Source organism: Balaenoptera physalus, assembly GCF_965194825.1.
Source record: "Balaenoptera physalus genome assembly, chromosome: 8".
Classification (NCBI taxonomy): Eukaryota; Metazoa; Chordata; class Mammalia; order Artiodactyla; family Balaenopteridae; genus Balaenoptera; species Balaenoptera physalus.
The window spans coordinates 68,469,637-68,496,815 of record NC_138887.1 but is presented as its reverse complement, the minus strand read 5'-3'; the positions used below and the strand labels follow the sequence as shown (position 1 = coordinate 68,496,815).

General features: G+C 38.7%; 1 protein-coding gene across 15 annotated transcripts in view; it reads right to left on the bottom strand.

Annotated features, from left to right (window-relative positions):
• MTERF1 (mitochondrial transcription termination factor 1) overlaps positions 1 to 27,179 on the bottom strand; it is a 602,843-nt gene that overhangs the window by 202,646 nt on the left and 373,018 nt on the right. For all 15 annotated transcript variants that reach the window (XR_014266393.1, XR_014266394.1, XR_014266395.1 and 12 more), the window contains one exon: positions 15,742 to 15,989. Coding sequence is in view for 2 of the 15 variants with exons in the window: in XM_082471747.1 (XP_082327873.1) it covers positions 15,742 to 15,801 (60 nt within the window). In the remaining 13 variants the exon portion in view is untranslated. The remainder of the gene's footprint in view (positions 1 to 15,741; positions 15,990 to 27,179) is intronic.

Below are 27,179 nucleotides of genomic sequence, written 5' to 3'. Positions count from 1 at the left end.
GGAGATTTTGCCTCAAGAAATGCTGTCACTCACATTGACTTTATTTTCAGTGTCTTTTCTATTTGAGTCCGATTTGGGGGATGACTGTCTGGATCCTATTGCAAATATCTGGAGGGCAGCTGCGGGCTGGGTCTGGGTGGAAGAAATATGACTTTGAAGATGCTCCCCTTCCCCCGATCCTCCCACAGTGGTGTATTCTAGGCCTGCTCCTTGTTCCACATCTTTGTCTCAGCCTTCTCCCTGCCAACCCCCCATCCCAGGCATAAACATACTCCAACTACCTGCTTCTGAATCCCCCAGCCCCAGAGAATTGGTAGGAGAATCTGGCCTGAAATGGCTTTAATGTGCGCCCAATCTCTAGCAACATTTGCTTATTAACTAGCTCTCTACCTCTTGGCTGAAAATAGTGAGGGGTGTGTGTGTGTGTGTAAATAGGTGAAAATGAGTGGTGAAGACATTTGGGGACTGGGGTGCATGGGGAGCAGTTTCCCATCACGTTAAATTGCGAGTGGCGCTGATCCACTGATGTACACAGACAGCCAAACGCCCACAGGTGGGCCCTTAATAAAGGCAATGGATGATGGTGATGATGATATGAACTGGGGAGGAAGAGAAAATATGATATGGAAACACAAAACAGAGGCTACAGTTGCACTGATGCTAAAAAATATCTCCAGTGGGTGGCTGGTGGGCAGCATGGAGAAACACTTAAGGGGGCTGGACTTTGCCTACACAGTCCAGCTAAACGCCCCCTCCTGGGCATCACATTCCAGTCTGGTGAGCACTGGAGGAGGGCTAAACTGGCCCTCTCATGGGCAATTCAGAGGTGCTGGGTTTTTACATCATTTTTAAACTTTGCAGGTCAGTTTCCTCTATACCTAAGAACCTGGGGACACCCTCGGCATTCTCCACTCTCAAAGAGCTTTCCTCTGCGAGGAGCTGCAAGAATAGAGCTGGTGAGTGGCCTCTGCTCATTGCTTTTGATTAATGGTAAGAGGGTAAATGCATTGGCAGGGACTTCCCCCTCCCCATTTCTTCAGCATTCAACAAACACAGACCAACCTCCTCATCCTAGGGTCAGGCACTGTCCTAGGCATTCAGGATACAGAGGAGTAAGTGGTCCCTGCCAGGAGTTGAGGATGTAGGTTGTATTGTCACCATTTGGCAGATGACAAAACAGAGTAGGAAAGGTTAAGTGGCTCAGAACCAGGGTTTCCTAAAATCAGAATCTAGTTTCCTAATAACTTCACTAGTTACTCAATTTGAGAATTCGAAGGCTACAAGAGACTTTTATGCTTTTCACGGTCATTTCTCCTTCAGGGGAGGAGACACAGAAACCAACCTAGGATACAACTCTCCCCCATCATTATCTCCGTTAAATGGATGGAGAATCTGAGCTGGAGTGGTTGTGACCTGGCCAGTCATAATCTGCTGCCAGGGCCATGCTACTGCTATGTCTCTACCAGTTTGTTCAACCCCAGTCACCTTTACAGACAGGCCTAGCTCCACCTTTCAATACCGTCCTAGACCACTGAATGCTGCTGATGGTGAATAAGAGCATGGCTACAGTGCTATATGAATATCAACCCTGCAGATGTGGTTTTCACCACTGCAGTGTAGTAGCTGAGAGCATAAACTTGTGAGTCAAACAGACCTGGATTTGAATCACTATTACCATATTTTAAATTTGAGGAAACGGAAGCATATAGAGTTTGTTACTTGCCCAAGATCACATAGCTTGTAAGTACAAAAACCATGCCAGGGTGTGACCTGTTCCTGTCTTACTCCAGAACCTACTCTTATTTCACTCTGGGATGCTATCTACCCACATTAATCCCAGCATTTATTGATAATAGGAACTATTCAGTAGGCATTTCCTATGTGTCAGAAACTATACAAAGCCCTGTACATATATATTGTCTCCCTGAATTATCTTCCATTTTTCTTTATAATTACCTCCATTTTATGGAAGAGGGAAGGAGGCCTAGAGAGATTTAATAATGTGCCACAGCTAGTAAGTAGTAGAACTCAAACTGGATCCCAGGATTGGGATTGTCTGACTCTGAAGCTCATTTTCTTAAGCACTATGTATGTTGTTTAGACAAGAGATCTGGAAAGGACTGATGGACTGGTGTCATATTTAAAATTTCCTTTCATCACTGGGTACAAGTTTCCATCACTGCCTTCTTGCATACAGTAGAACTGAGTGTTCGGTTTAGAAATGCAGGTTAGTGATCAGTAGCACAGGAGAAACAAATCTACAGAAACACAGGCGCTCAAGTCTTTGATTTAAGAGGAACCTTTCAGATCATGTAGTCCAACTTCTCTTTTAGTTCAGAAAGTGGATGTTTTCATATCCCTGCCAGATGGAGGAGATCCCATACCTAAAAAGGAGAGTTCCAGCCTGGATTATCTAAAATGTATTTTTTCTGAAATTTGATTTACTTAGAAGAGCCAAGATACTGAATATCAGATTGGGTTTATTAATACTGATAAATGTGGTGTTATTTTTAATTAGCCTTGACTTCCAAATGGATTTCATACTGTGCTTTTCTGTGTTTTCTATGCTTTTAATATATATATATATAATCACTCCCACAATTCGAAGAACTCCTATTTTTAAAGAGAAATGAACAAATCACATTTCATTAGTATTAAATGGTGAGGTGGAAACATCATAGGCCTCAGGGTTAAACAAACCTGGCTGTTGAATCCCTGCTCTGTTCCTTATAATTTGTGTGGCTTTAGCCTCTTTTTCACCTCTCTGAGCCTTGGTCTCCATCTGTCAATGGTGTTTCTACCTACCTTCCAAGACTGTGTGAAAATTAAATGAGATATTGGTGTAAATCACTTGTTAGATCCCTTCCCTCCTTTCCCCTTTTATTCTTTTCACCAGTTAAAAGTACAGCTTTCAGGGGGCGAGGGCAGCTTGGGATGGGGCTGGGGAAGGGGGAATGTTATACTGAAGTTCCTAAAAGTGTTTAGCAAATGATGCATCACAAAGTCCTAAGGTTCTTCCCACAGTGTCTTGGGATGACAGCTAATGAACTCAGAAACATAAAACAGATAAAAAGGAAGTTGGACAAGAAGGAGGAGGAGGTAGCTGAGATACAGTAAGAAAACATTTCAAGATTCTATAGCATTATAATTTAAGTTCTCATCTGCATCTCATTATCTTAATAATCCAAAACAACAGCCCTTCAATGTCTCCCACAGAAGGAGGATGGGAAATGATTTTTCTGGACAGGGTCCCCAGCCTCTCCATCACGTTAGATATTATTTCCAAATGTTGAGTGTCAAGGGAGTGTTTCACATTCTCCTAATCATTAAACAGTTTGGCTCTCTTTGGGGACGGGATGAGTTTAGCAACCCACAGAGCAGCCTCCTAGAATAGACTTCTCTGGAATTCCAAAACTCCAACAGGAATACAGCGTGGTATGTGGAGGCTCTGTAAGAAGTACTTTATCCAAATCTGCATCCTCCTTTTGGGGTCTACAGACAAAACTCAGTTCAATAGGCCATGTAGGATTTATTTCATTTTTTTTCTTCTGGAAAATATAATGATATTTGAGAAGTATTTATTTTGAAATATTTCAAACTTACAAAGGAGTTGCAATAATAGTACAAGGGATCTTATATGCCCTTCACACAAATTCCTCAAATGTTAACGTTTATAGCACAGATGTTTTAATTATTGTCTCTCTAATTATATATAATTATTATCATTACTGTTTCCTAAAACCATTTGAGAACAAGTTACAGATATGAAGCCTCTTTACCCCTAAATATTCAGTGTATTTCCTAAAAATAAGGGTACTTTCCCACATAAACATGGTACAATTATTATAATCAAGAAATTAGCGGTGCTACAACACTGTTATCTAATCCTTGGACCTTATTCAAATTTCACTGTTGTCATAACAATAGACTCTATGACAAAAGGATGCAATACAGAATCAGACATTGCCTTTCATCTCTTTAGTCTCCTTTAATCTTGAACTCTTCCTCTGTCTTTGTCTTTCAGGACCTCGATAATTTTGAAGACTATAGGCCATTTATTTTGTGAATGCCCCTGAATTTGGATTTGTCTGATGTTTCCTCATAACTATTTTCAGGTTATGTATATTTGGCAGGAATATCCTCGGAGATATGATGGCTGTTTCTCAATGGATCATACCAGGAAGCACTTGATGTCAATTTGTCCTATTTTACCGTCCTAATTTGGGATTGTTGTTCTCTTTGTAATTAATTAAAATCTTGTAGGAAAATACTTGGAGACTATTGAAACATTGTCTTTCTCCTCAAACTTTAACTCACTAGTTTTATCCTTTAAACTAATTTAGAACTTTCCCCTTTTTGTAACTTTTGGCTAAAAAAATAACAAAGTTGTACTATTAATTAAAGTTCATGTCCCCAGAAAGGCAAATGTAAGAAGGGTGCACTTTGAGATACACGAGGCTGTCCCATGACAGAGCCCAGATGCCCAGAGACCAGGCTTGCGTTCTCTGGTGTCTCTAAGGTCCCTGTGTCTTTTAACAATTCCTTCCACTCCCCCTGGGAGAGAACTCTTTCAAACAGTCCTCCAAGCTGGGGCTGGGACAAACTGGCCCCCTGCCAGCCTCCAGAGAATCTCCCATGCCTGTCTTACTCCCATCCCTGAGACTGCAGTCTGGTGGCTTGTGTTGGGGCTTTTTGCAGAGCTTTTGTCTTTTCGAGTCTGTGGATCTCTATGATGGCTTCTTATTGTTTACACTGGAAATTGTTAGCTTTTGCCTCTGGCAGGGCCCTAAGCTCCGAGCCCCGTGTCTGAACTGGTGGACTAGAGTGGTGACGCAAGTTGGGGGACCATCAGAAGGGCAAGGAGAAGGCCCCACCACCATGTGAGAGCTCAGGCTCTTTATTCTTCAAAAGACCCTATGCAAATGCAAACAGCTTGAGAGAAGCTGTACCTTAAGCACGGCAAACAGGTCTCCTCAGGAGCCCTGGTCCCATTTGGGGATCTTCCCGCCTCAGTCCCAGGTGTGCTCTCCCTTTCCTTTCCCCTCTACTCCCACACAGGACACAAACTTGGGGTTGGCCTTTTCCTCTCAGGTCCTCCTTTCTTATTTTGAAACAAATGGAGAAAAAATTAAAAAGAAACAAAATGGCATTCTTTTCTGTCTACCTAGGGTCCAGTGCAGATTTTAAGTGCCACAGCCTGCAGCACCTGCCATGGTCACTTGGACGGCCAGGGCTGGAACTGCTGAGCCCAGCCTTGGTAGCCGCAGCCACAGCCCACTCCAGAAGAAGCCAGATGCTTGCTTGCTTGCTTGCTTGCTTCCTTCCTTCCTTCCATCCTTCCATCCTCCCCCCTCCCTCCTTCTCTCTGTCCCTTTCTTTCTTTCCTCTCTCCCTCCCTCCCTCCTTTCTTTCTTCCTTTCTTTCTCTCTCTCTCTCTTTCTTCTTTCTTTCTTTCCTTCTTCCTTCCTCTCTTTCTTTCTTCTTTCTTTTTCTTTCTTTCTTTCTTTTCTTTCTTTCTTTCTTTCTTTCTCTTTCTTTCTTTCTTTCTTTCTTTCTTTCTTCCTTCCTTCCTTCCTTCCTTCCTTCCTTTCTTTCCTTCCTTCCTTTCTTTCTTTCTTTCTTTCTTTCCCTTTCCTGCTCCCCTCCCCCTATCTTCCTTTCTTTTTTAAGAAACCCATGATATGAATTGAAGTACAATAGGTAGTTTTTTAAATTGAGATATAGGTCACATACCATACTGTTTGCCCATTTAAAGTGTACAATTTGATGGTATTAGTATATTCACAGAGTCGTGCAACTATAACCACAATCAAATTAGAACATTTACATTGCCCCAAAAAGAAACCTGATACCCAATAGCACTGACTCCCAAGGGGCAGTTTTCAAAATGACAGACGCTGTTTCTTGAGCAATATTTGCCCATCTTTCGTTCTTTTCCTGGACTTAACTATTCAGTCACTATCTTTCAGAAGAGCTGTGCCTGCAGTGGGCTCTCTGAGAAGACTTAATTGATGGCAGCTATGCAGTTGGGTTTCCTTCCCTAGGGAGCACTAACGTGAACTTTGCTTAGTAAATTTTGATTTAAATTTCTTCTGACTTGTTCCCTGGAGAATCATGAATGGGTTATTCTTGGAAGTGACAGGATTATGGGAATCATCTTTTCTAGGATTTACAGTTTTAGTAGCACTTTCATATATACAATGTTATTTTATTCTCCCAAACAGCAGTCAGAAGTAAAAATAACAATAGAATTCACTTATTAAGTGCTTATTCTGTGCTTGGCAACTCTAAGTAGTTCCCATACATGCATTAACTCATCTAATCCTCAAGCACCAGATGAGACAGGGCTCTGGTAAAATTAGCCAGAAATGCAGAGAGGTTAAATGATGACAAGCCCAAGATCGTAGAGCTGGTAAGGGCAGAGTTGAGATGTGTGCATATGCAGTTTGATTCCAATCTGAACTCTAAATACCACTCTTAATTGCCTCTAGTGTTCCCATTTTGGAAGCAAGGACTGAGGCTTTGAGAGGTTATACGTTATTAGAAGAACTAGTTAGGACCTGAATACAAGTATTTGGACCCCAAGCTTAATGCTATAATGAGGTAACATGCCTCCTCCATCAATGACTTAATTCAGCATCTTGCCAGGTACACAGAATCAAGTCCTTCAGCTAAGCCAAACAAACAAACAAAAAGAAATAGAAAATATTTCTTGTTGAAGCTTCATCTCTTAAACTGCAGTGTCGTTATTGTGACATTATAAGATTGGCTATACTTTTGGTGGGCCAGAAGCATTTTTCAAATCAATCTCCAAGGCCAGTTTTTCCTTCCTATTTGTGCCTCCTTTTGCAACCTCTCTTGATTTCTCTTTCTCCATGTTTTCTATTCACAAACAGGGAATGAGCCACATGGATTTAATAACCAGAGCATTGATTCATGTAGACTTTCATCTAATCAGAAAGAACAGTGGCAGGTCCAAGAACTCATTTGATTGTATATCTTTTTAAAAGAGTTGACACACATGTCCTTTAGAGTAGAGAGAAAATAATAAAATTTAAAAAGCAAAAGCCAGCTCAGACCTGCCAGCTGCAATGACCGGTTACACAGAAGAGATCCATGGAATTCTGAAGCCATTTGGGTTTTGTTATGTTTGCTGAAACAGCACCAACTGTGATCTCTACTGCTTTAAACGGTTTAATGACTTTTGGATAAGCCTTCAGAGTTAAATGGTTAAATCACCAAATGCTCCAAAAAATAATTATGCAAACAATTTTCTGGCTAATTATCTAACATGAACAGAAGCACACAGCTGCTAAGATATGTAATTGCTGTTTCATCAGGGCTGGCTGTTGTATATACACGGTTCCTTTACTGATCTCAGTGTGGTTTGGTGCGAGGCCACTAACATAATATCTCATTAAATGAGCAAGTTAAAAGTCCCAGCTCTGGTCCAGCTAGTCACTCACTTTGATTCTTTTTTTAAGGGAATGGATTAAATCAAATCCATCCATAGTGGACAAGCACATAACTAGTATGTACATTTGTGTGGTATATCTAAGTCTTGGACATGTATATTTAAATGTCCAATGTGGATAAATATAAATATTTTAACTTACTGGACATAAAAGGTACATATAGAAAACTTGCACATATCATAATTGTCCAGTTTACAAATGAGCACTCTCACGTAACCAGCCCCCAAAGCAAGAAATGGAACTTCACCAGGACCACAGAAGCCTCCTTTGTCCTTCTAATTTCTACTCCCTCCAAGGGTGGCTACTATCCTCACTTCTATCAACAGAGATTAATTGTACCTGTTTTGCACTAAATTTAAATGAAACCATACAACGTATACCCTTTGGTGCCTAGCTGCTTTCACATAATACCATGTTTGTAAAATTTATCTATATTGTTGCAATTTGTTCAATTCTCATTGCTGTATAGCATCTCATTGTGTGAACACTACAATTTAACATTCTACTGTTAATAGGTCTTTGGATAGTTTCTGGTTTGGGGATATTATGAATAAAGCTGCTATAAATATTGAGTACATCACTTGGTAAACATATCCATGCACCTGGGTCTATACCTAGGAGCAGAATTGCTGGGCTGTATGGTGTGTGTATCTTCAGCTTTAGTAGATGCTGCCAAACAGTTTCCCCAAACAGTTGTGCCAGTTTTCACCCCCACCAGCACTAGAGGGAAGTTGGGATGAATGTTGTAAAGAATTCTAACTGATGCTTGCTAAATTTTAAAGGATGGTGTGGAGTGAGGAAGAAGAGTGAATGGTAGGTCTAATGGAAAGTGGTCCAGAAATATGGCCTTGTGAGGAAAGGATAAGGTTGGAGAAAGAAGCCTGGTGGAGGAAGCAGTCACATTCAAGGTCATTTGGTAGATAGGAGAAGACTCCATGGATGTTTATCACCCACTCTGTCGTCTTCTGTAGTATGTGACATGGTCCTAGAGAATCACCTCAGGCCTTTCTTCCTTTTCTCTTTAGTCCACGTGGCATGTGCTCAAGGGCCGCTCAGGTCTGAAGGCCACTCTGGAGACTTGGGGATGCCCTCCCTCTCACCTGGCTGCCCACGCTGCGGTATATGTATACTTAACACAGACATCTGGCCCCTCTGATGCTAGGGGAATGAAGGATGAGAAGTGAGGAGCAGACAAAGAGAAATCAGAGAGAACAGAATGAAAATCTGAGTCGAGCCCAGTTATCTGGTTGTGTAACTTTAAGCAAATCACTCAAATCCTCTCATGGCTTTGTTTTCCTCAGCTACAAAAAATTGAAGGCAACAATTCTTAACTCACTAGGTTTATTTGATGATCAAATGAATTAAAAAAGAATATATATGGAAATGTTTTGGAAACTTTAAAAAGAAAACATTTGCTGTCTTTTCTACAGGGTATTATTATTAATACTCAAATCATCACTTTAAATAGAAATGTATCTCCAAGAAGCGGTATCAGTTCCATTTTGCTATTCAAATTTGCTATTCAAATTTATTGCGTTAACAGAATAAGAAATAATCCTTCTCAGTAACGTTAACAGGAGTTACAAACAAAAATGTCTGAAATAGTGGCATTTACCCAGGATTACCCAGAATTCACTGGGTTCAGTCATCCAGACCTCCATCCAGACTTGCATAGATTAATTAATTATTTTAACAAACATATGTTTATTGAGTATGTACCCTTTTGTTTTAGGACGATTCTAGGCAGAGATTCACAACAGGATTCAAAGATGGACTTCAAGGGGTCCCTGAACCTTCTGATTTTATATGGAGAGGAATGTGGGGGGTGACTTCTGTCATCAGATTCTCACAGAACTCTGAAAAACCCACCCTCTCCAAAAATAAGGTTAAGAAGCACCGTTTCAGGGATTTGTAGGATAAAGATATATGAACTCTATATAAAATAATATGTTATTATTTATATAAGAACTTCAAATTAAGTTGACAATAGACTCCCCATTAGCAATAATAGATGCCACAGAATAACAGAATAATATATTTAAAATGCTGAAGAAAAATAAATATTAACTTAGAATAATATATCAAGCTTGATTATTATTCAAGTGTGCGGTGAAATAAAGAAAGGCACTTTGAGAAAAAAACAAAAAACAAAGATTGAGAGAGTTTACCAACTTTAGACCCTTGTCAAAATAACTATCAATAAATATTACCCAAGAAACAGGGACTTTAAGTGCAGAGTAAAAATGTAAGAGGGAATCATGAGCACAAAAATATTGTGAACATGGTTGTAAATTTAAAGAAGCATTGTCTTAAAAAAATCAATTAGGGCATTGTTTAAACAACAAGAAACTAAAATGCTAGATGACAATAACATGGACCAAGGGAGTGGGAGAGGCTGAAATTATAAACTCCAAGTTCATTGTATTATTCAGGAGGAAGATAGAGATAGGCTTAATTTAGACTTTAAGCAAGTATGCCTTTTAAAATTTAAGAGTAATGCTCAAAGAATAAGGGAAAATGTCATTTCAAAACAAGAACATGCAAAAGAAATGATTAAAGAATTCTAGAGTGATCTAATAAGAAACAGGAAGAAAAAAAATATATATATATGTTAAGAAAAAACAAAACATAGTAAAAAAAGTCTAGATATATTAGTAATCTCAGGAAATGTAGACAGATTAAACTGGTTTGTTCAAAAGTAGAGATCAGATCATTTTTAAGAAACACAATCCATTATGTGCTGTTTACAAGAGTTGTACCTAAAACATAATGATGCTTAAAGATTAAAGGGATGAGAGAAGATAAAACAGGTAAAGAATAATATTGCTGGAGAAGCAATACTAAGGCAAAAAAAGCATCATTTGGAATAAAGTCATGATATAATCATTGAAGAGCAGTTCACAGGGAAGCAATAGTAATGCTGAATCTGTACGTTCTGAGCAAAACAGGGTCCTGGCTTATAAAATAAATTTGACAAATCTCTCTTAATGGGAAATATTTTTGCATGCCTCTTTCATAAACTGATCATAAGCAGTAAAAATTGATAAAGATATAAACATTTTGAACAACACAAGTAACTGGCCAGACTTAAAGGAGACCTGTATAGAAGAAGCCTGTATTCCTCACATAGAGAATTCACATTGTTTTCAAGTACACATTAAAAATACTGACCACAAAAGAAGTCCTAAGAAATACCAAAGAATTGAGAACACTGACCACATTCTCTTTCTATAATGCAATTATATCAGACATCAACAACAAAACACCCCCCCACAAAATACCCCATATATTTGGAAATGAAAATCATCTTATAAATATTCATGAATCAGAGAAGAAATAATAATGGAACTTATGAAATATTTAGAACTGAATGACCACAAATCACTACCTAGAAAAACTTGTGGGATGTCAGCATAGCCTTAAATTTACATTTATTAAAACAATGTGGAAACTGCAGTGATAAAGCTAGGCAACGCTATTGTGGAAGAGGAGAAGATCGGGGAAGTTTTCAAAGGAGGAATGTCCGATCTGAGAATTTAAAGATTGGGAAGAAGAAGAGGTAGAGGAGGAACCTGGAGGAGAATATTCTTCGAAAAAAAGAAAAATCAGCGGTAAATTATAAATAAGAAGGAGCTATTGTGCCTAAAGATAGTTACATTGGGTTTGTTGGAGGCTTGTTTTAGACATACCCTCTGAGTTTTGTTACACAAAAAAATTCCTTTAAAGTTAAAAGAGAAAATTCTTAAAGTAATAAACCTGTAATTGGATTGGCCATTTATAGCACAAAATAATTGGTTTGAAAGTTATAAGGAGTTTGGAGCAGTTTCATACACCATTAGGTGGTAATCCCTGAACCAGCAGTAGGAAATGGTCCCTAGAAAAAGATACTGTGAAGGAATTAGGATAATTGACATCAAAACTACATACTGGGGTTCCAATTCCTGCAAGGGAAGAATAGCTTTTTATTGGATTCATGCTTCTGCAGATACTAGACAAAATATAAAAAAGAGCTGTTGGAAGGCACTGAACAGTGACCAGAAGTAGGCAGAAACAGGGAAGCATTTGGCCCATGAAAGAAGGGAGTTTGTCCTCTGAGGAGATCCCCAGGCTGCACGCTACACAAGGTGCTAGAGCTTAAGCAAAAAAACCCACTGTCTTTTTTGCCTGAAGGGTCAGAGGAAAGAGTGTGGGATAAATAGAATGGTTGGAAATGGAGGGTGTGGATCCCAGAAAGGAAGAAGCCATGGTAAAGGAGGGGACTAGACTCTGCATATAAACTCCCTTCAAAACCATAACTGACTTCTGAGCAGTACAGGCACAAGTGGGATTCCAAATATCCCAAGGAGAAAATGACATCTAGGCAGCTGAGAGAGCTGAGGAAAGACTGCTGCTGCTGCAACCACAGGGGAAACTGCAGTTTGAGTCTTGACAAGTTAGAAGAGCTTGGTAAACTCTTTGGACTTGCCATCGAAACACCAGAGAGACCTTAAGAGTAAAGACCATATAACAGAATTAATGGGTTTACTCTAAAACTAAGGAAAAATGAAAATAGATCCAGTAGAGCATAAAACCAAGCCAACAAAAGTTTATGGTGATCTGTTAATAATTTGACTGCTTGCTGGAACAAAATTTGACACTCTTCAGGATAAGATTACAGGATATGGAGTCTCTCCAATGTATCATTGTGACACACAGCCAAGAGAAAAATCAATCAGTAAAAACAGACTGGTAAGTGCCCCAGATATTGGAATTATGGGATGGGAATTTCAGGAGAGAATTAAAGACTGAAAAGGAACCAGATGGAAATCCTAAAACTGAAAAATACATTATCTGACATTTTAAAAAATCTTAAATGAAAATTAACAGCTTATAGAGAAAACAAAATTTTTAAACCACGAAACTTAAAGGCAGACCAATAGAAATTATCCAAACTGAAATGCAGAGAGCAAAAAGACTGGGAAGAGAATGAACATGTGTGTCAGTATCAGGTGACCTCATACAGGTGTAAACTGAGTTCCAGAAGGAGAAGAGAGAAATAATAGAGAAAGAAAAAATACTTCAAGAAATAATGGTTCAATATTCTTTTAATGGTTCAATATTTTTAAAGTTGATTAAAAAATAAATTTAGCATCCCATGGATCAAAGATGTTGAATGAATCCCAGTGGATAAATATTAAGAACCCCAGCACAATAAACACTAAGATAACCACATCTTGGAACATCATAGACAAACTGCTGAAAACCAGAGATAAAGAAAAAAATCTTAGCACAGTCAGGGAAAAAGACACATTAAATATAGGGGACAATGATTACAATAACTGCTGACTTCAGAAGCAGTGAAAGCCAGAAGATGATGGAAGGACATCTTTTAAAACTTATCATCTAGAATTTTATATCTAGGGAAATATCTTTAAAAATTAAAGTGAAATAAAGACAGTTTTAGGCAGATAAAAGCCGAGAGCATTTGCACTTGCAGAACTGACTACAAAAAAGTGCTAAAGATTCTAAATGTCTAAATTTAAAAAAATTTTAATCTAAAATGCTAAAAATTATTCAAAGGGTAAATAAGTTGGAAATTCAGACCTATAAGAAGAAAGTATGAGTAAAAGTAATGGTAAATATGTGGGTAATTATAAAATACTACTTTCTCTTTTAAAAAAAAATCTCTATAAGTCAGCTGATAAATAATTTATCGTGGAGTTTTATAACAAATGTAGCAGTAAAATATTTGATAACAATAGCACAGAAAAGGGCCAGGGTATAAAAGGAATTGTACTGTTTCAAGTAGTACAATATTAATTCAACATAGACTGTGCTAGGTTAAGGATGTATATTGTAATTCCCAAGAAAAGATATAAAGTATAGGAAAAAAAGCCAACAGAGGAGAATATTGAATAAAATACTAAAAATTCATTGATTATCACAAAAAATAACACAGGAAAAAGGAAACAAAGAACAGAGGAGGCAAAAATAAATAGAAAGATAATAGACTTAAACCCAATTATATCAATAATTAGATGAAATGTGAATGGATTAAACACTCCAATTAAAAGGCAGAGATTATCAGACTGGGAAGAACAACAACAAATAAGACCCAACTATATCCTGTTTATAGGAGAGGTACTTTAAATATAAAGACACAAGTTGAAAGTTAAAGGATGAAAAAAAATATACCATGTGCAAAATATGTGTAAGCCATATTAATATCAAAGTTGACTTCAAGACAGAATAAAGAGATAAAAATATTTTATCATAATGAAAAAATGAACCAATTCATCCAGAGTTGCAATAATGGTAAATGTGTATACATCTACTAACTAAACTGCATATAAAATTGAGTTGAGTGGCAAAGTTGTCCCCCATTTTTTGTGGGAGAGCACCTATTCTTTTTGTGGTTGTTGCATACCCAGGAATGATGAGAGTAGAGATGGTTTAAATAATGATTACAAGGAGTGTAATGGTATGTGTAATGTAGCTGAATGGTATGCTTCTTCCTGCCATGAAACTGTATTTGGATTTCAGGTGGCAACTGTTTGTTTCTTTTTTAACTTGAAAATTTAAAATGTTACTCTTTTTATGGATATAACCCCAAGTGCATGAAATATATTTGGTGATCTCCTTTGCACACTTCTCTAAGCAGGAGCTGTGACTTTGAAAATAAGCTGGGTCAACAGCCCAAGGTAGTCTATGTCATGGCCATAATGTCTCTTGTGGTCAGGCCATTCCTTTGGTGTTTCTTTCTGTGTGTTGGGCTACAGTTGGTCCCACAGATTGCTGAAATCCTGGCATTAGAGACAGCAATCAGTATGCAGTCTTTTTGCTTTACCATAATAATCACATGCATGACAACACATTGAGTCATCCCACTATTCAACATTTCCCAAAGTTTCGTTTGCCATGAAGTTGTTTGGGACTCAGAAATAATTGCAAGTTATAGGAAGACTATCATATTGACCCAACAAAATGAACAAAAGGAGACCTTCAGGAAAGGAAAGAGAGAATCAGAGATTCATTAAATTCAGAAGGATCCCTGTCAGTCATCTCGAAGAGCATTTTATAAATTTAATGAACATAAAAATCATCTGCGGATGTTGTTAAAGTGCAGATACCCAGATCCCATCCCCAGAAACTCAAATTTATGATCTGAGATGGGACCCAAGAATCTAAATTTTTAACAACTTCTCTGTGCAAGTAGACCTCAGATTACAATTTGAGAAACACTGATCTAGTTTCAACAGATCAGACATGACAAGTAGTTTCCAGCATCTGCTTGAACCTCCAGCCATGGTGAGCTCACCACCCCACAAAGCAGCCCCATTTCATTTTAGCAAGTTCTGCCTTGTTCTGAGCCCAAGTCCACCTCTGCCTCCTTTATCTTCAGGCTCTTCCCTCTGAAGCTACACAGAATAAGTCATATATCTCTCCTTTTATGATGACCCTTTATATTTTTAATATAGTTATTGGGTCTCCTTAATACTACTAGTTACTTCAATAGTTTCTAAAATGGTATTATATCTAGACATATCACCCATCTTTATGATTGTAGTGTGTGTCTTAAAATGCAGTATCAGACCTGATAAACACATTTCAATTTATCCTCACAATTGTAAAGCTCAGTGAAGGTCATTACTTCCCCTGGTTTGCCTTCATGGGTGTTTGTTTGTGTGCTTGTTTTTAAGAATTATACTACTATACAGGTAGTATAATTTATCCAACTTTGTCCTTTTAAAGCAATGTTTTGGCTATTCTAGGCCCTTGGTATTTCCATATAAATTCATAATCAGCTTATCAAGTTGTCCAAAAGAGCTTGTTGGAATTTGTTTGGATTCCACTGAACCTATACAGCGATTTAGGTAAAACTGACGTTTTAACAATTTTGATTCCTATGTTTCATGAACACAATATATCTCTCCATTTATTTAGGTCTTCTTGAATTTCCTTCTGCTATGTTTTATATTTTTGAAGTGGATCCCTAAGTATTTCACATTTTGATGTTATTTAAAATGTTAAAATTAAATTTCCACTTGCTAATTAAATTTCCAGGTTGCTAATATATTGACCTACAATTAACTTTTATATATGTGTAATATATATATTGTAAATGTAATGTACATGTGAATTGTAAATGTGCTAAACTCACTTGTTGTAGTTTTTTGGTAGATTCCATAGGATTTTCTATTTAGATTATAATGTCATGTGTGAATAATTATATAAAGACAGCTTCACTTCTTCTTTTACAACCTAGTGCCTTTAATTTTTTTCTTACCTTATTTAACTGACAGGAACTTCTGATACATTGATGAATGGAAGCAGGGAGTGTGGACATTCATGCTCTTTTTCTGATCTTAGATGGTAGGGTAAACATCCAGACTTTCACCAGTAGGTATGATGTTAGTCGTAGGTTTTTTGTAGATGCAGTATATAAGGTTGAGGAAACTCCCATCTAATCTTACTTGCTGAGATTTGTGTGTTTTTGTTTCAAATCAAATGGAGCAGGAATCAGCATTCTTTTTTCTATAAACAGACAAACAATAAATACTTTAGGCTATCGAAGACATATATTGTCTCTGTCACACATTCTTTGATTTTTTTTTACAACTCTTTAAAAATATAAAAAACATTCTTAGCTTGTGGGCCATGGACTCTAGTTTGCTGATCCCTGATCTAGCAGTTTGTTATGCCTACAATTCTCACAACTCACACTAGGGGCAGTAGTATCAAATTGCCAAGCCTACACATCCCCAGTTTTGGGGTACCAGAGAAATGGAATGAATTGACAGCTTAATTTTAGTCTTTAAATGTACTACTTTTCACTAAAGTATTCCCAGGAAGAGATAGTAATTCTATTTGCCTATATCGACTTAATAGTATTAAGAGAGAAGACTAATGAGAAAGGATATAAATATTATAATAAGTAATTGAAAATCAAAATGCCTTCACATTTTGCTCATCTACAACATTTCCAATTATCAAAATACATTCTGGTCTCTGTTGGTCCAGATGGGCCAGCCACTAATTGACTCAATTCTTTCAGCCCCTTTATATTTGCAAATCTGAGTTACACTACTCATCTGTACTCACTAACCAACTAAGGAAAGTTAAGGGTCTTCTGAGATCTCTTGGGCTCCTATTTTCTCTATTGTGTTTTGCACCAGAAACTTGCTTCTCTATGTCCAAATACTGAATAATTTTTCATAATATTTAGGTCTCACCAGAGAAAGCAGAGCACTAGACCCCTTGAGGCTAAGACACAGCATAAAAGCAGGACAGGAGGGAAGCATGATGCATGTGCAATAGCCCAGGCTTAGATAAAAGAGGACAGTTCTGGGATCCCCCCTGCCTCCTCCACTGCTTCTCAAATGTGTGACCTTGGGCAATCCCTTTGCATGGGCCTGGCACACTGTAAGTTCTCAGCTTTCCTTGAAGAGAAGATGGAAAAGTCTAGAACCATCATTTCCAGGTTTTTTTTTAAATTTAATTTTATTTATTTTTTTATATAGCAGGTTCTTATTAGTTATCTATTTTATACATATTAGTGTATATATGTCAATCTCAATCTCCCAATTCATCCCACCGCCACAACCTCCCCTCCCCTGCTTTCCCCCCTTGGTGTCCTATGTTTGTTCTCTACATCTGTGTCTCTATTTCTGCCTTGTTTTTTTTTTTTCCTTTTTAAGCATTGGAGTTTTTTCTTCAAACAAAACCTGTATGTCAAACCCATAAAAATGAAACTTCTGTAGCAGAGTGGTACAGTGTCCCAGCCATATTTGTTGAGTCTATTTCTGGACCCTACCCTTAACCCCTCAGCAATATCCACTATGCCCTAGAATTTCAGGAAGCACTGTTTGAGAAAAAATTGTCTGTGGCATGGACGTAGGAAATCCTATGAAGGTAACCAGACTCCATAGAGTCAGGGCAGTGAAGTATTTACAGCCTTGTTATTTAAAGTATGGTCCCAGGACCAGCAGCATCACCTGAATCCAAGGCCCAATCTAGACCTACTGAATTAGAATCTGTGTTTGGACAAGATACTCTGCTGTGTGTGCATCAGATTTTGAGAAGCCCTAGTGCAGTGTGAGGAGAGGGGGAGGAAGCACACAATAGAGTCATCACAGATGTAAGGCATTACCAAAAGAATGCAGCTAAATTTTGCCAAAGCTGCATTCCATTAATCCTCTTTAGAAATTTAATAATTTGTGTAATATTATTAGCATTTTTTTTCAGATTTCTTCAGGGAGTATGAGTTTATTAAAAGGATAATACATTTTACTTAGCTTTTTTCTCTTTGACCCTTCAGACCATTTTTAGATTTCTAAATTATCTTTTGATTATGCCTACAACCTCCCATGAGGATTAGTGGGTTATAGTTATTTTGTTTAAAAAAAAAAACTTTCCAGCCACAAATAGGAATTATAATTACCTGAATCTATAATGTGAGTTGTTAATGGAATATTAGCTATTTGAGTAAAAAGGTACTGCACACAAATAATTAAACAAGACAAAGAACATGCAGGCAAGAATTTCTACTTCTTTTCCACAGTAGTGACTCTGTGGCTCTCCATCTAGATGCTGGCATTCTTTTTGTAAATGATTGATTTTCCCACGTCTGAATACTGATAAATCTATAACCAGCTCTGATGTTAATATTGTGCCAGGATGAAAAAGAGAATAATAATGACACAGCAGGAGTTACAACACTGAAAGAGAAATTGAGAATTCAGAATATGGAAAGGGGATTTATTATCTATTTCTTTGTGATCTGACCTGGAGTCCAGACATCATGATGTCCTTTCAGTTCATTCCTTCATCTATGAAGTTTGGATTAGTTAGTGATTTTCAAACTATGTTATAGCTATGGAACCCTTTGGGCAAAGGAAATGGTACAGGCAGCCTATACGTGAAAGAAAGAAAAAAGGGACAGCTTGGGAGTTGGAGAAACAGGTTTCAAACTCCTGGGCAAGTTGCTCTCTAAAGTGTCACCTAACTCAGAAAATGGGGCAGCACAATAAACAGTGCTGGAAAATTAATGGGTTGAAGCCAACATGTATTTACCTAAATAATTTTATATTTATTCTTGATAAAAATGATTTACAAATTACATTGCTGAGGGGCATCTCTGTTAAAGTAAATGGGCCATGGCATTTACTGGGTTGACATCAAGTATATCAAATCCCATCAGTTCTTTCTGAGTAGCACGTTTCCCATTCATTCTCTCCTTGCAATTCTCACAGCCACCATCCTAGCTCAGGCAAACATAACTCCTGCCTGGACAATTATGACAGCCTCCCAAAGGGCTTCCCTCCACCTCCAAACCTTTGGAGGGAAAGCCAAGGTTTACACATACCAAACATGCAAGAGATCCTGCAATTTGCTCCTGGCTTTGTTACAAAGCCCTACTGCCAATGGAGAGCAGAGTCCAAAATCCCTTGCTTGGCATGAAGAGTTCTCTATGTGGCCTCTACTGAGCTTTCTATTTCTCATGTGCCCCTTGGTGAGCCCCATAATCTAGTCAACGGGAACTACTCTCTCTTTCTAATTTGCACGCCACCCGGTGCCTCTCTCATTACTCCCTTTGCCTATTATGTCTTATCCATCCTCTTTATATGTCTAAATAATACCCACCTTTTAAAGACTCAGCTCAAGTGCTACCTCCTCCCTGAAGTCCTTCCTGAGTTTCTCTGTCCTTCCCAAAGTCCTTCCTGTCCCTGCTCCCCAAGCTAGTAATCACCCTATTACTTAATATAACAATGGACCCCACTCTGAGCACTTACCCCGTTCGAATTTGAGTTATAGCTCTATACATTTAGCTCCTGTTATTTTATTATTGATTTTTCCGTTGTCTCTCCTATTGGCTATTTAGAACATAAACTATGTCTTGTTTAATTCTAAGAAGTCCCTCATGGTGTCTAACACATGCCAGATACATAGCAGATATTTGATGAACAAAATATGGTCTGTCTTCTATAATACGGTTATTGTCCCCCTGAGAAAATCTGTGTTACAAAAACAATTGTTTCAGTGGGAAAAGGGGTTATGGCTATTAAATTTAAGGCCATAACAAATTATTTTTCCTACATGAATTTTAAGAATAAGACTTTTTAATAGATCTTAGTGAATCTTGTTTCTGCAAGTGGATATAACATATTGGGTAAACATAGCTCATCAAAACAACCTAAATGCTTCTTCACTTCCCTTTAATCCACCCATTAAGAGTTTCTTGATCTTTATCACCCTTTATCCTGATCTTGTGCTTTTACTTACAATACAGTTCCCAACTAATCACAGTGAACCAAATCTAGGGAGGGTAATTGAAAGACCAAAATGCAACAGGGAAGTCAGTTCCCTAAATTAATTTTTTTTTTTTGCTTTATACGGGAAAATATGATTTATGATCCCATTGGCCCCTGTAGGAAATGTTGAAAAAGAGAGAATGTTTATTCCACACCTCACCTATATTTCCATTGGCATTCTGCCCTCTCTTCCCTTGGGGATTGTTGGGGACCTTCCCTCACTCACCTAATTCCCTCCTCCCCATAGGAGGAAAAGTGAACTGACTGGTTAGAACCCATGTCATAGCGGTGGGCAGAATCTCTCAGCACTGTAGCTCACAGCTCCTTTCTGCTCCCAGGTCCACGGCTGATTGTGTAAGCAGATTTGGAGCCCGCTCCACAGTCTGAGTCAGCCAGTCAAATAAATCCTATGGCCTGGATTCAGTAGAGTATTAGAACGATTCCATGTTGGCCTCAGGTCCAAACTGTGCTCTTTAATATTTAAATATTACCAGCTCCTGCATTTTGAGGAATGTTGGGTGTTTTCTCTGCCAGTTGCAAAGTATATACTCGGTTCTCTTTAGTTTATTATCTTTACACTTATTCCTTGTCAGTCTGAACATAGAAAAGGGGAGAGGGGTGAGTCCTGGGCTCTCTAGCCTCTGACACAAAAACTCTCCTGAATTCGTAAAATGTTTTATGTATTACAAGGCATGTTTACTTCTAGTAGCTCACTTGATTCTCACAGCCCTGACAGATATATTAAAATCTTCTTAGGCTTGCCCATGATCTTCTCAGTGGCAGAGGATCCAAGTCCTTTGACACCAGAAAAATATTCTCTATACTTCATCTTGAAATTGGCCCTTGGCAGTGACTTGAGTAAAATTCCTTCTAGTCTGTTTCCTGTGAGTTAGGGCTAGGAATTCTCTTCAGCAGCACTCTCAAGCAGAGCTTCCCTCTGAACTGGGGGACAAAGTGCATAAATAGAGGAAGATGCCTATGAAATGAACTTGAGAGGAAGTGACAGGAAAAAGGAATGTGACTTATAAGTGGTTAGCTTGGAAATCCAGCAGCTATGGCAGAAATGCTGGAGAAGAAAGAGGGTTTGGAAGAGCATGTCTTTGTTCCCTTGGTCCTCTGACTTTCAGGCAACCAGGAGAGTCTAATTGTGAAATCTGTAATACACTATAGCATACTCTGATAGTGAGGGAGAGCTGAGGCACTTAGAGAACTTGCAGACCATTTGATCACACCTACTGACACTGGAAAGCAGTTAAATATCATTAATGACCCTTAATTGAATAAAAACGAAACTATCTCCTATTCCCTTGATCTTTCCCATTCAAGCTAACATGTATGCTGGGGTTATCCAAGACAGACAGAGATGGGCATGCTGCTTGAGCCAGTTTTTCTATTTATTTTCCAAAAGCAAAGAGGCTCCTTCTGAAACTGCTGCTTGGCAACCTGAATTTAAACCTTCACCAATTGGCTGCCACTCCTGTAATCTGTAGACAGGATTCCAAAGTAGAAGCTATCCGTGAGCATGTATCTTTTAAGGTTGGGCTCTCAAGCTCCGGCCCCTGCCTTCCTGGTAGGACCACTTGGCATGTTTGCCCTGGATCTTGCCAGTCTAGCATTTACCTGTATGGTTTTATTGGATTATTTCAGTGTAGATTTGTCATATACACCTTAAGGAAGAAGAAAAGGAAAGGAAAATTCATCGAGCATGTATCATTTTTTCAGGCAGGATGCCAGGTGATTTATAAAAGTTATCACATTTACCCTCACCCCTTATAGGAAGCCACGGCACTAAGTGGCATCTCATATTTATACAATCATCCACCATTTACAATTCATATACATCATCTCATTTAATCTTCACAGTGGTTCTATTAGGAGGAGGGCATGATCCTCATTTTATAAATGGAAAAACCAAGACTCAGAAGGGTTGAACAATATGCCCAGGCCACAAGGAGAGTTTTAAGAGAGCTAACACTTGTACCCAGATCAGTATTCATTCCACCAAGGCCCCAAAGGCCTGACTTCCATGTATGACCTATTCTGAAGGCATGAGAAGAATGTAGGCTTCAGAATTATCTAGGTGTGGGTTCAAATCCTGGTCCTGGAACATCCTAGCTCTGAGTTCTTGATCAAATCTCCTAACCGCATGGGATTCCAATTGCTTCATCTAAAATGGGGGAAATAGTATGTATCTCATAAAATTGCTAAGCAATTTAAATGAGGTTAACTACACTATGTGCTTGAAGCTTAACGGTTTTTCACAAATGCTCATTTCCTCTTCTACTAATTTTCAAGTAATCAACAATGGAGTGGTAAGTTAGAGAAAGTTTAGGATCAGAATCTAGGGGTATATGGTCAGAAATGTGAGCACTTTTATCAAAAGGAAGACTACCCTTCAAAAGTTGAAAGTCACTGTTCTAGAATTTATGAGTCTCAAAATGTGTGATCCAACATTTTATTGTGTACTTTCTTCATGAAAAGCACCATGTTGGGTACTGAAGGGGATAGAAAGACATGGTCCTGCCTTCAAAGAGTGAGGTTTGGTCTGCTGTGAACATCTTTTCTCCCTCCAAGGACCACCATGGAATGAGATGTAGACTCAGATTCTAGGTTATTCCCCATGTCCCTAAAGCAGTCCTTCCATCCTTGTGTGGTTTCTTAAGGAGTTTGCCTTAAGGGTTAAACAATAAAGGATATAGTTTAAGGGGTATAAGAAGCCTTTTAAATTTTCTACCAATAGCACCCCTGACAATCCATTAGAATATACTTGGAACTAGGTTTGCTGAGTCTCTCTTCACTCTTGTCTTATGGTCTTGGAAGTCAGCCATGCCTAATTGCTCTGACATAGTTTTCTTGTTAGTGGGTCATGAAGCCAATTTAGTAGGTCTTGACCAGCATTTTTAAAATTAAAAAGACCTTACCAGATTAGAAAATATCAAAATGCATTGTACTTACTCTTAGTAAAGTTTAAGTTTTTTTCCCCGTGAAATATTAGCCTGTGTAAGATATTTTTTAGCGTGGGTAGCCATCAAAAATGTTTGAAAAACATATTCTTAAAAAACAAGGTCTAACATTATAAGTGCCAAGAGTGCTCATGGAATAAGTGGCAAGGATTAGATGTTAAGTCTAGCACTTTAGAGGTTATTTTCTTCTAAGCATTTCCACCAAGATATATGTAACTGCTATTAGATAAACGGCTTTCTCTTCTGTTATGGCTGCATGAACCATCAGCTAGATTTTCCCTCGATGTTCTATTCATCTCCACCACCACCATCACCACTACCTCTTCCTCCTGTTTTCCATAGGAAAATCTCTGTGGCAGAGTCCCCAGATCTAGTCTCTTACAAGCTGGAGTATCCCTGCTCTTATCTTCTACATCTCTTGAAAATGGGTACATAATCAGTCCACTACCAGAAATCATCCAGTCTTACTCATAGTTGCCCAGAAATCCATACAGAGTCCAAAGGATAGGACAGATTTTTGTCACTGTTGTTGTTCTCATCAAGCCATCTTCTGCTTTGTTGTGTCTGTCTTGCATGGCTGCCTGGAAACACCCTTTCCCTTGGGATTCCCTCCTTCATCCATTTCCCTTCTTCACCCATTTCTCCTTGGGGAGCTCAACCTCATTATGCCACCACTCCCTATGTTCAAACCAGTTATCACCACTCAAATAGCAGATTCTTTTCACCTGGATCTTCTGATTCTTCAGAGTGGAGTCCTCTCAAGACTAAAACCTTTTTCTGGCTGATACCACTCATCCTCAAGACACAACTCTATGATTAAATGTGACAACAATGGGAAGGGACAAAGGGGATGACGTGGAAAGAGCATCCCATCCTGACATATTGGTTTTATCTCATTAGACTGAGTGTCTGCACCACAGGAGTTGGCCACACTGGACAATCTATGAGCTGACATTGAGATTTCAAAGAAACTATGCTCTATCCCACTGAATATGTTTGAATTCAAGGATCCTTAAAATATAGTACACATTAGTCCCTTCCCAATGTCCCACTGCTCTATAGGTGTTCAGAGAAGGAAGTGTTGCTGAGGACTAGAATGATGGCAGAAGACTTTGTGGAATAGATGAGGCTTGAAGTGAACCTGGAAAGGTGGGCAGAATTTGGAGACATGAAGCAATGTAAACAGGACGTTGTAGACTAATAGGACCAACAAGCATAGCAGAAAGGAATCAGGACACTCTCTCTGAGTGAGTGCACCAGGCTGGTGGGATGGAGCAGTGGAGCATTGGCTTGGAACTCTGTCAGGAGGTAGAATGAAAATATGGTCGTGGAAATACTTGAATGCCAGGAACGGGGGAAAACAGGCTTTTAAGCAAATGAAAATGGCATTTTAGGGATATTAACATTCTAGTTTATGGAACAGGATTTGGTGCAGAGACACCCAGCAAGGGTAGATCACATGAGGAACCACTGTAGTGATCCCGGCTTGAGGCAACCAGGGCCCCAACTAGAGTGAAGCAATGAGAACTGAGAGGGAAGCTTTTACATGACAGTGTGCCATTGACTTAGAGCAATCTAATCAGCAACATTTCATTATGCACTTGGTCTTGAACCAGATAATTTGCCCTTCAGATGTATCTTTCCTGAATATGTAAACGCTCTCATTAAGATACAAGCCCTATGCCTGCTTTGAAGCTAAGCCAGACCCCACCTAACGCTGGCCTTTACCCCTTTTCTTCTCATTGGTAATCAGCTCACTGAAGCAGATGTTACTTCCTGACTCCGCAGGTGCCAACAGCCTCAGAAAGAAATGGATTATAGAACTGGGGTCTGCACTCAGCATGATCCAAATATGGAAATCAAACTGAGCCTTCTCAGGCTCCATGCTTGGGAAGGAGAGTGAAAAAGGGCTTAAGACTGGGCCTCAAAAGACAGGGTGGTTACCAGAGCCATCATGGGGCCATTTATCTGCCTACAGAAGGTCTTGCCAGTAATAACAATTAATGCCAATGGCATCCTTTCAATTTACCTTCATGGATTAATTCAACAAATACTTATTGGCTATGTACCAGGCATTAAACAAGGCTTTGGGGATAAAAAGACACAAAGAGCAGAGTTCTTGCCTTTGATAAAGTTTGCAGCTGAGTAGGAGAGACAGACCTATAAACAAGTAAATAATATTCCAATGGCATGTTCTGCTCTCTGCACCAAAAATTGTAAGATCTGATGCTGGAGAGATAGACAATTTGGGATTAGAGTCTTCCCACTGCATACTTTTCAGTAATCACTTGGAAGGTCAAGAAGTCACATATAAACACCTTACACGAAACATTTTATCTGAATAAAAGCAGAAAAGAAAACTAAAATCAACAAGTCCTCAGTAAAACCTGGGAGTTTGCCCCAGAATTATTTTGCCTTTTCCCCTGGGCCTTTATTTAACCCCAGTTGTGGTTATGCTGTCTGACCTTCTTTTATAGAAGCCTTGAACTTCACAATATGAAGGCCCTTTTACTCCCAGTCCCTAGAGTGAGTCAGACTGCTGGTGCTTAGCAGGGGAGAATTCCGACCAAGAGCATTAGGAAGAGCAGGAATTGGAAGGAAGAGAGCCAAAGCCCTTAGTGAAATCCTTCTGTGGGAGTTGCAGACGTAGAGTCTAGTGGGGTTTTGGTCTAGGAAGTTTAGGAAAAATGAAAAGCTTGTTGGTGAAAATTTAATCTCCTCTGTGAATTGTAATCATTTTTTTACAGACAGAATCCTGTCCCTCAATAGGTATTGCTTCCCAGTGAAAACAAAGAGAAGTCATCTCAGGAAAAGTCAGCCCAGGATCACCAAGTAAAGAACAGATTTTGTTGTTAGTCATTTAATTTATATTTTTCTATAATAAACTGTTGGTCTTTGTTAAAAACTAGAATCATATGATCATGACTCTTTGCTTTTCTTTTTGTTTTACAGTCTTTTTTTTTTAGTTTAAAATAGGTGGTTTCTAGTAGCAGGGGATATACAAGGTTGAGGTTGGAGAGGGCTGACAAAAAAAGATGTCATTAGAAATAAATGCTGTAATTATAGTGGCTTTAAGGGTTATTTCAAACTTTAGGAAGAGAAGAAGGTATTGAGAAATCTCTTTTTCAACGGAATTTTTAGATACTATGTCTCTTAATAGTTTCAGGCTAGTTTCCTCAGAAAGTATACTGCCTCCTTTGCCCCACTCAGATCCTTGTTAGGTTTAGATTAATAATAATGTGAGGGGCCAGGAAAGCTTTTAAAGCTGATTTCCTACAGTTTGTAATTCCTTGCCAGGAACTGGAGGACTGATTGGCCATGCCCTCTGCAGTCTCCTGGCTATTTGTGAGAGCAGAAAACGAAACAAGGTACACATGTCTACACATACACGCACACACGCACAAACACACACACACAGAGCTTACTGTGAGACAGCACCACAGAAAAATATGTTCACAATAACTCAATTTCACTAAAACTGGAAGTGGTCTTATGGAAGAAGGATAATAAGTCCCATTAGTAGATCGTTTTCTTGTCCTCAAAGGGAGGTGCCTGCTGATCAACAGCGCTTCCCAGAAAGTTAAGTCATAGATCGCATTTGGCCGTGGTGGAGAGAGATCTGGGTCTCCTACTGGTCAAGGACGAGCTAGAGTCTGTCCGTGGAGGCTGGAAATGTTGAGGTGAAATCATGGGCCTTTTGCGTTCTTTGCTTTTCAAGTGAATGTTAAAAAATTCAACAGCTGTGTTTTACTCCACTGGAGTCCCTCAAACACCCACTCATCCCCAAAATCACTTAGAGGGGTGCACAACAAAGTAATTAGTGAATTATTCATTCAGCTGTGTAGCCAGGTGCCAGAGGTGACCTTCTGCAGATTTCAGGTGATTACTTACATTGAGTAAGGCAAAATTCCACAGTTCTTCTTCTTGCTGATTTATAAATTTTTCTCTTGTTAATCAAAAGAGCCTAGAAAATTGTATGAATCACAAAGGTACTGGAAAACATCAGTACAACACATGTTGAGCCAAAGTTGCCAATGTCTAAGTTATTCTCTGGTAATGATGTTTCCACGTAGTTTAACATTTTAAAGCATAAGTTACCGGCCTTCGAGCAAGTCTAACCTGGCTCTGCCTGTGAGAAAGAGACATTCTCTTTATTCAAATTAAACACAAAGGGCATAATTTCCCATCCTGTTAGGAGGAGGGCGGACTTTCGACATTCCTTAGAGTTCTATACAAGGCACCTAAAGAAAAGGTCAGTCATTCACTCAGAAAATATTTTTTGAGTACCTACATTTCAGGCATTACTAGTTGCTGGTGAAACAAACACAGCCTTTTCCCTCGTAGAGCTTATACTCTAGACTTCTACATATCTAGGAGGCTCACGCAGTAGGAGGACTAGATTCAAATTATGCACAAGGGATTGCAACGAAATGAAGTGTGCACTAAAAAGG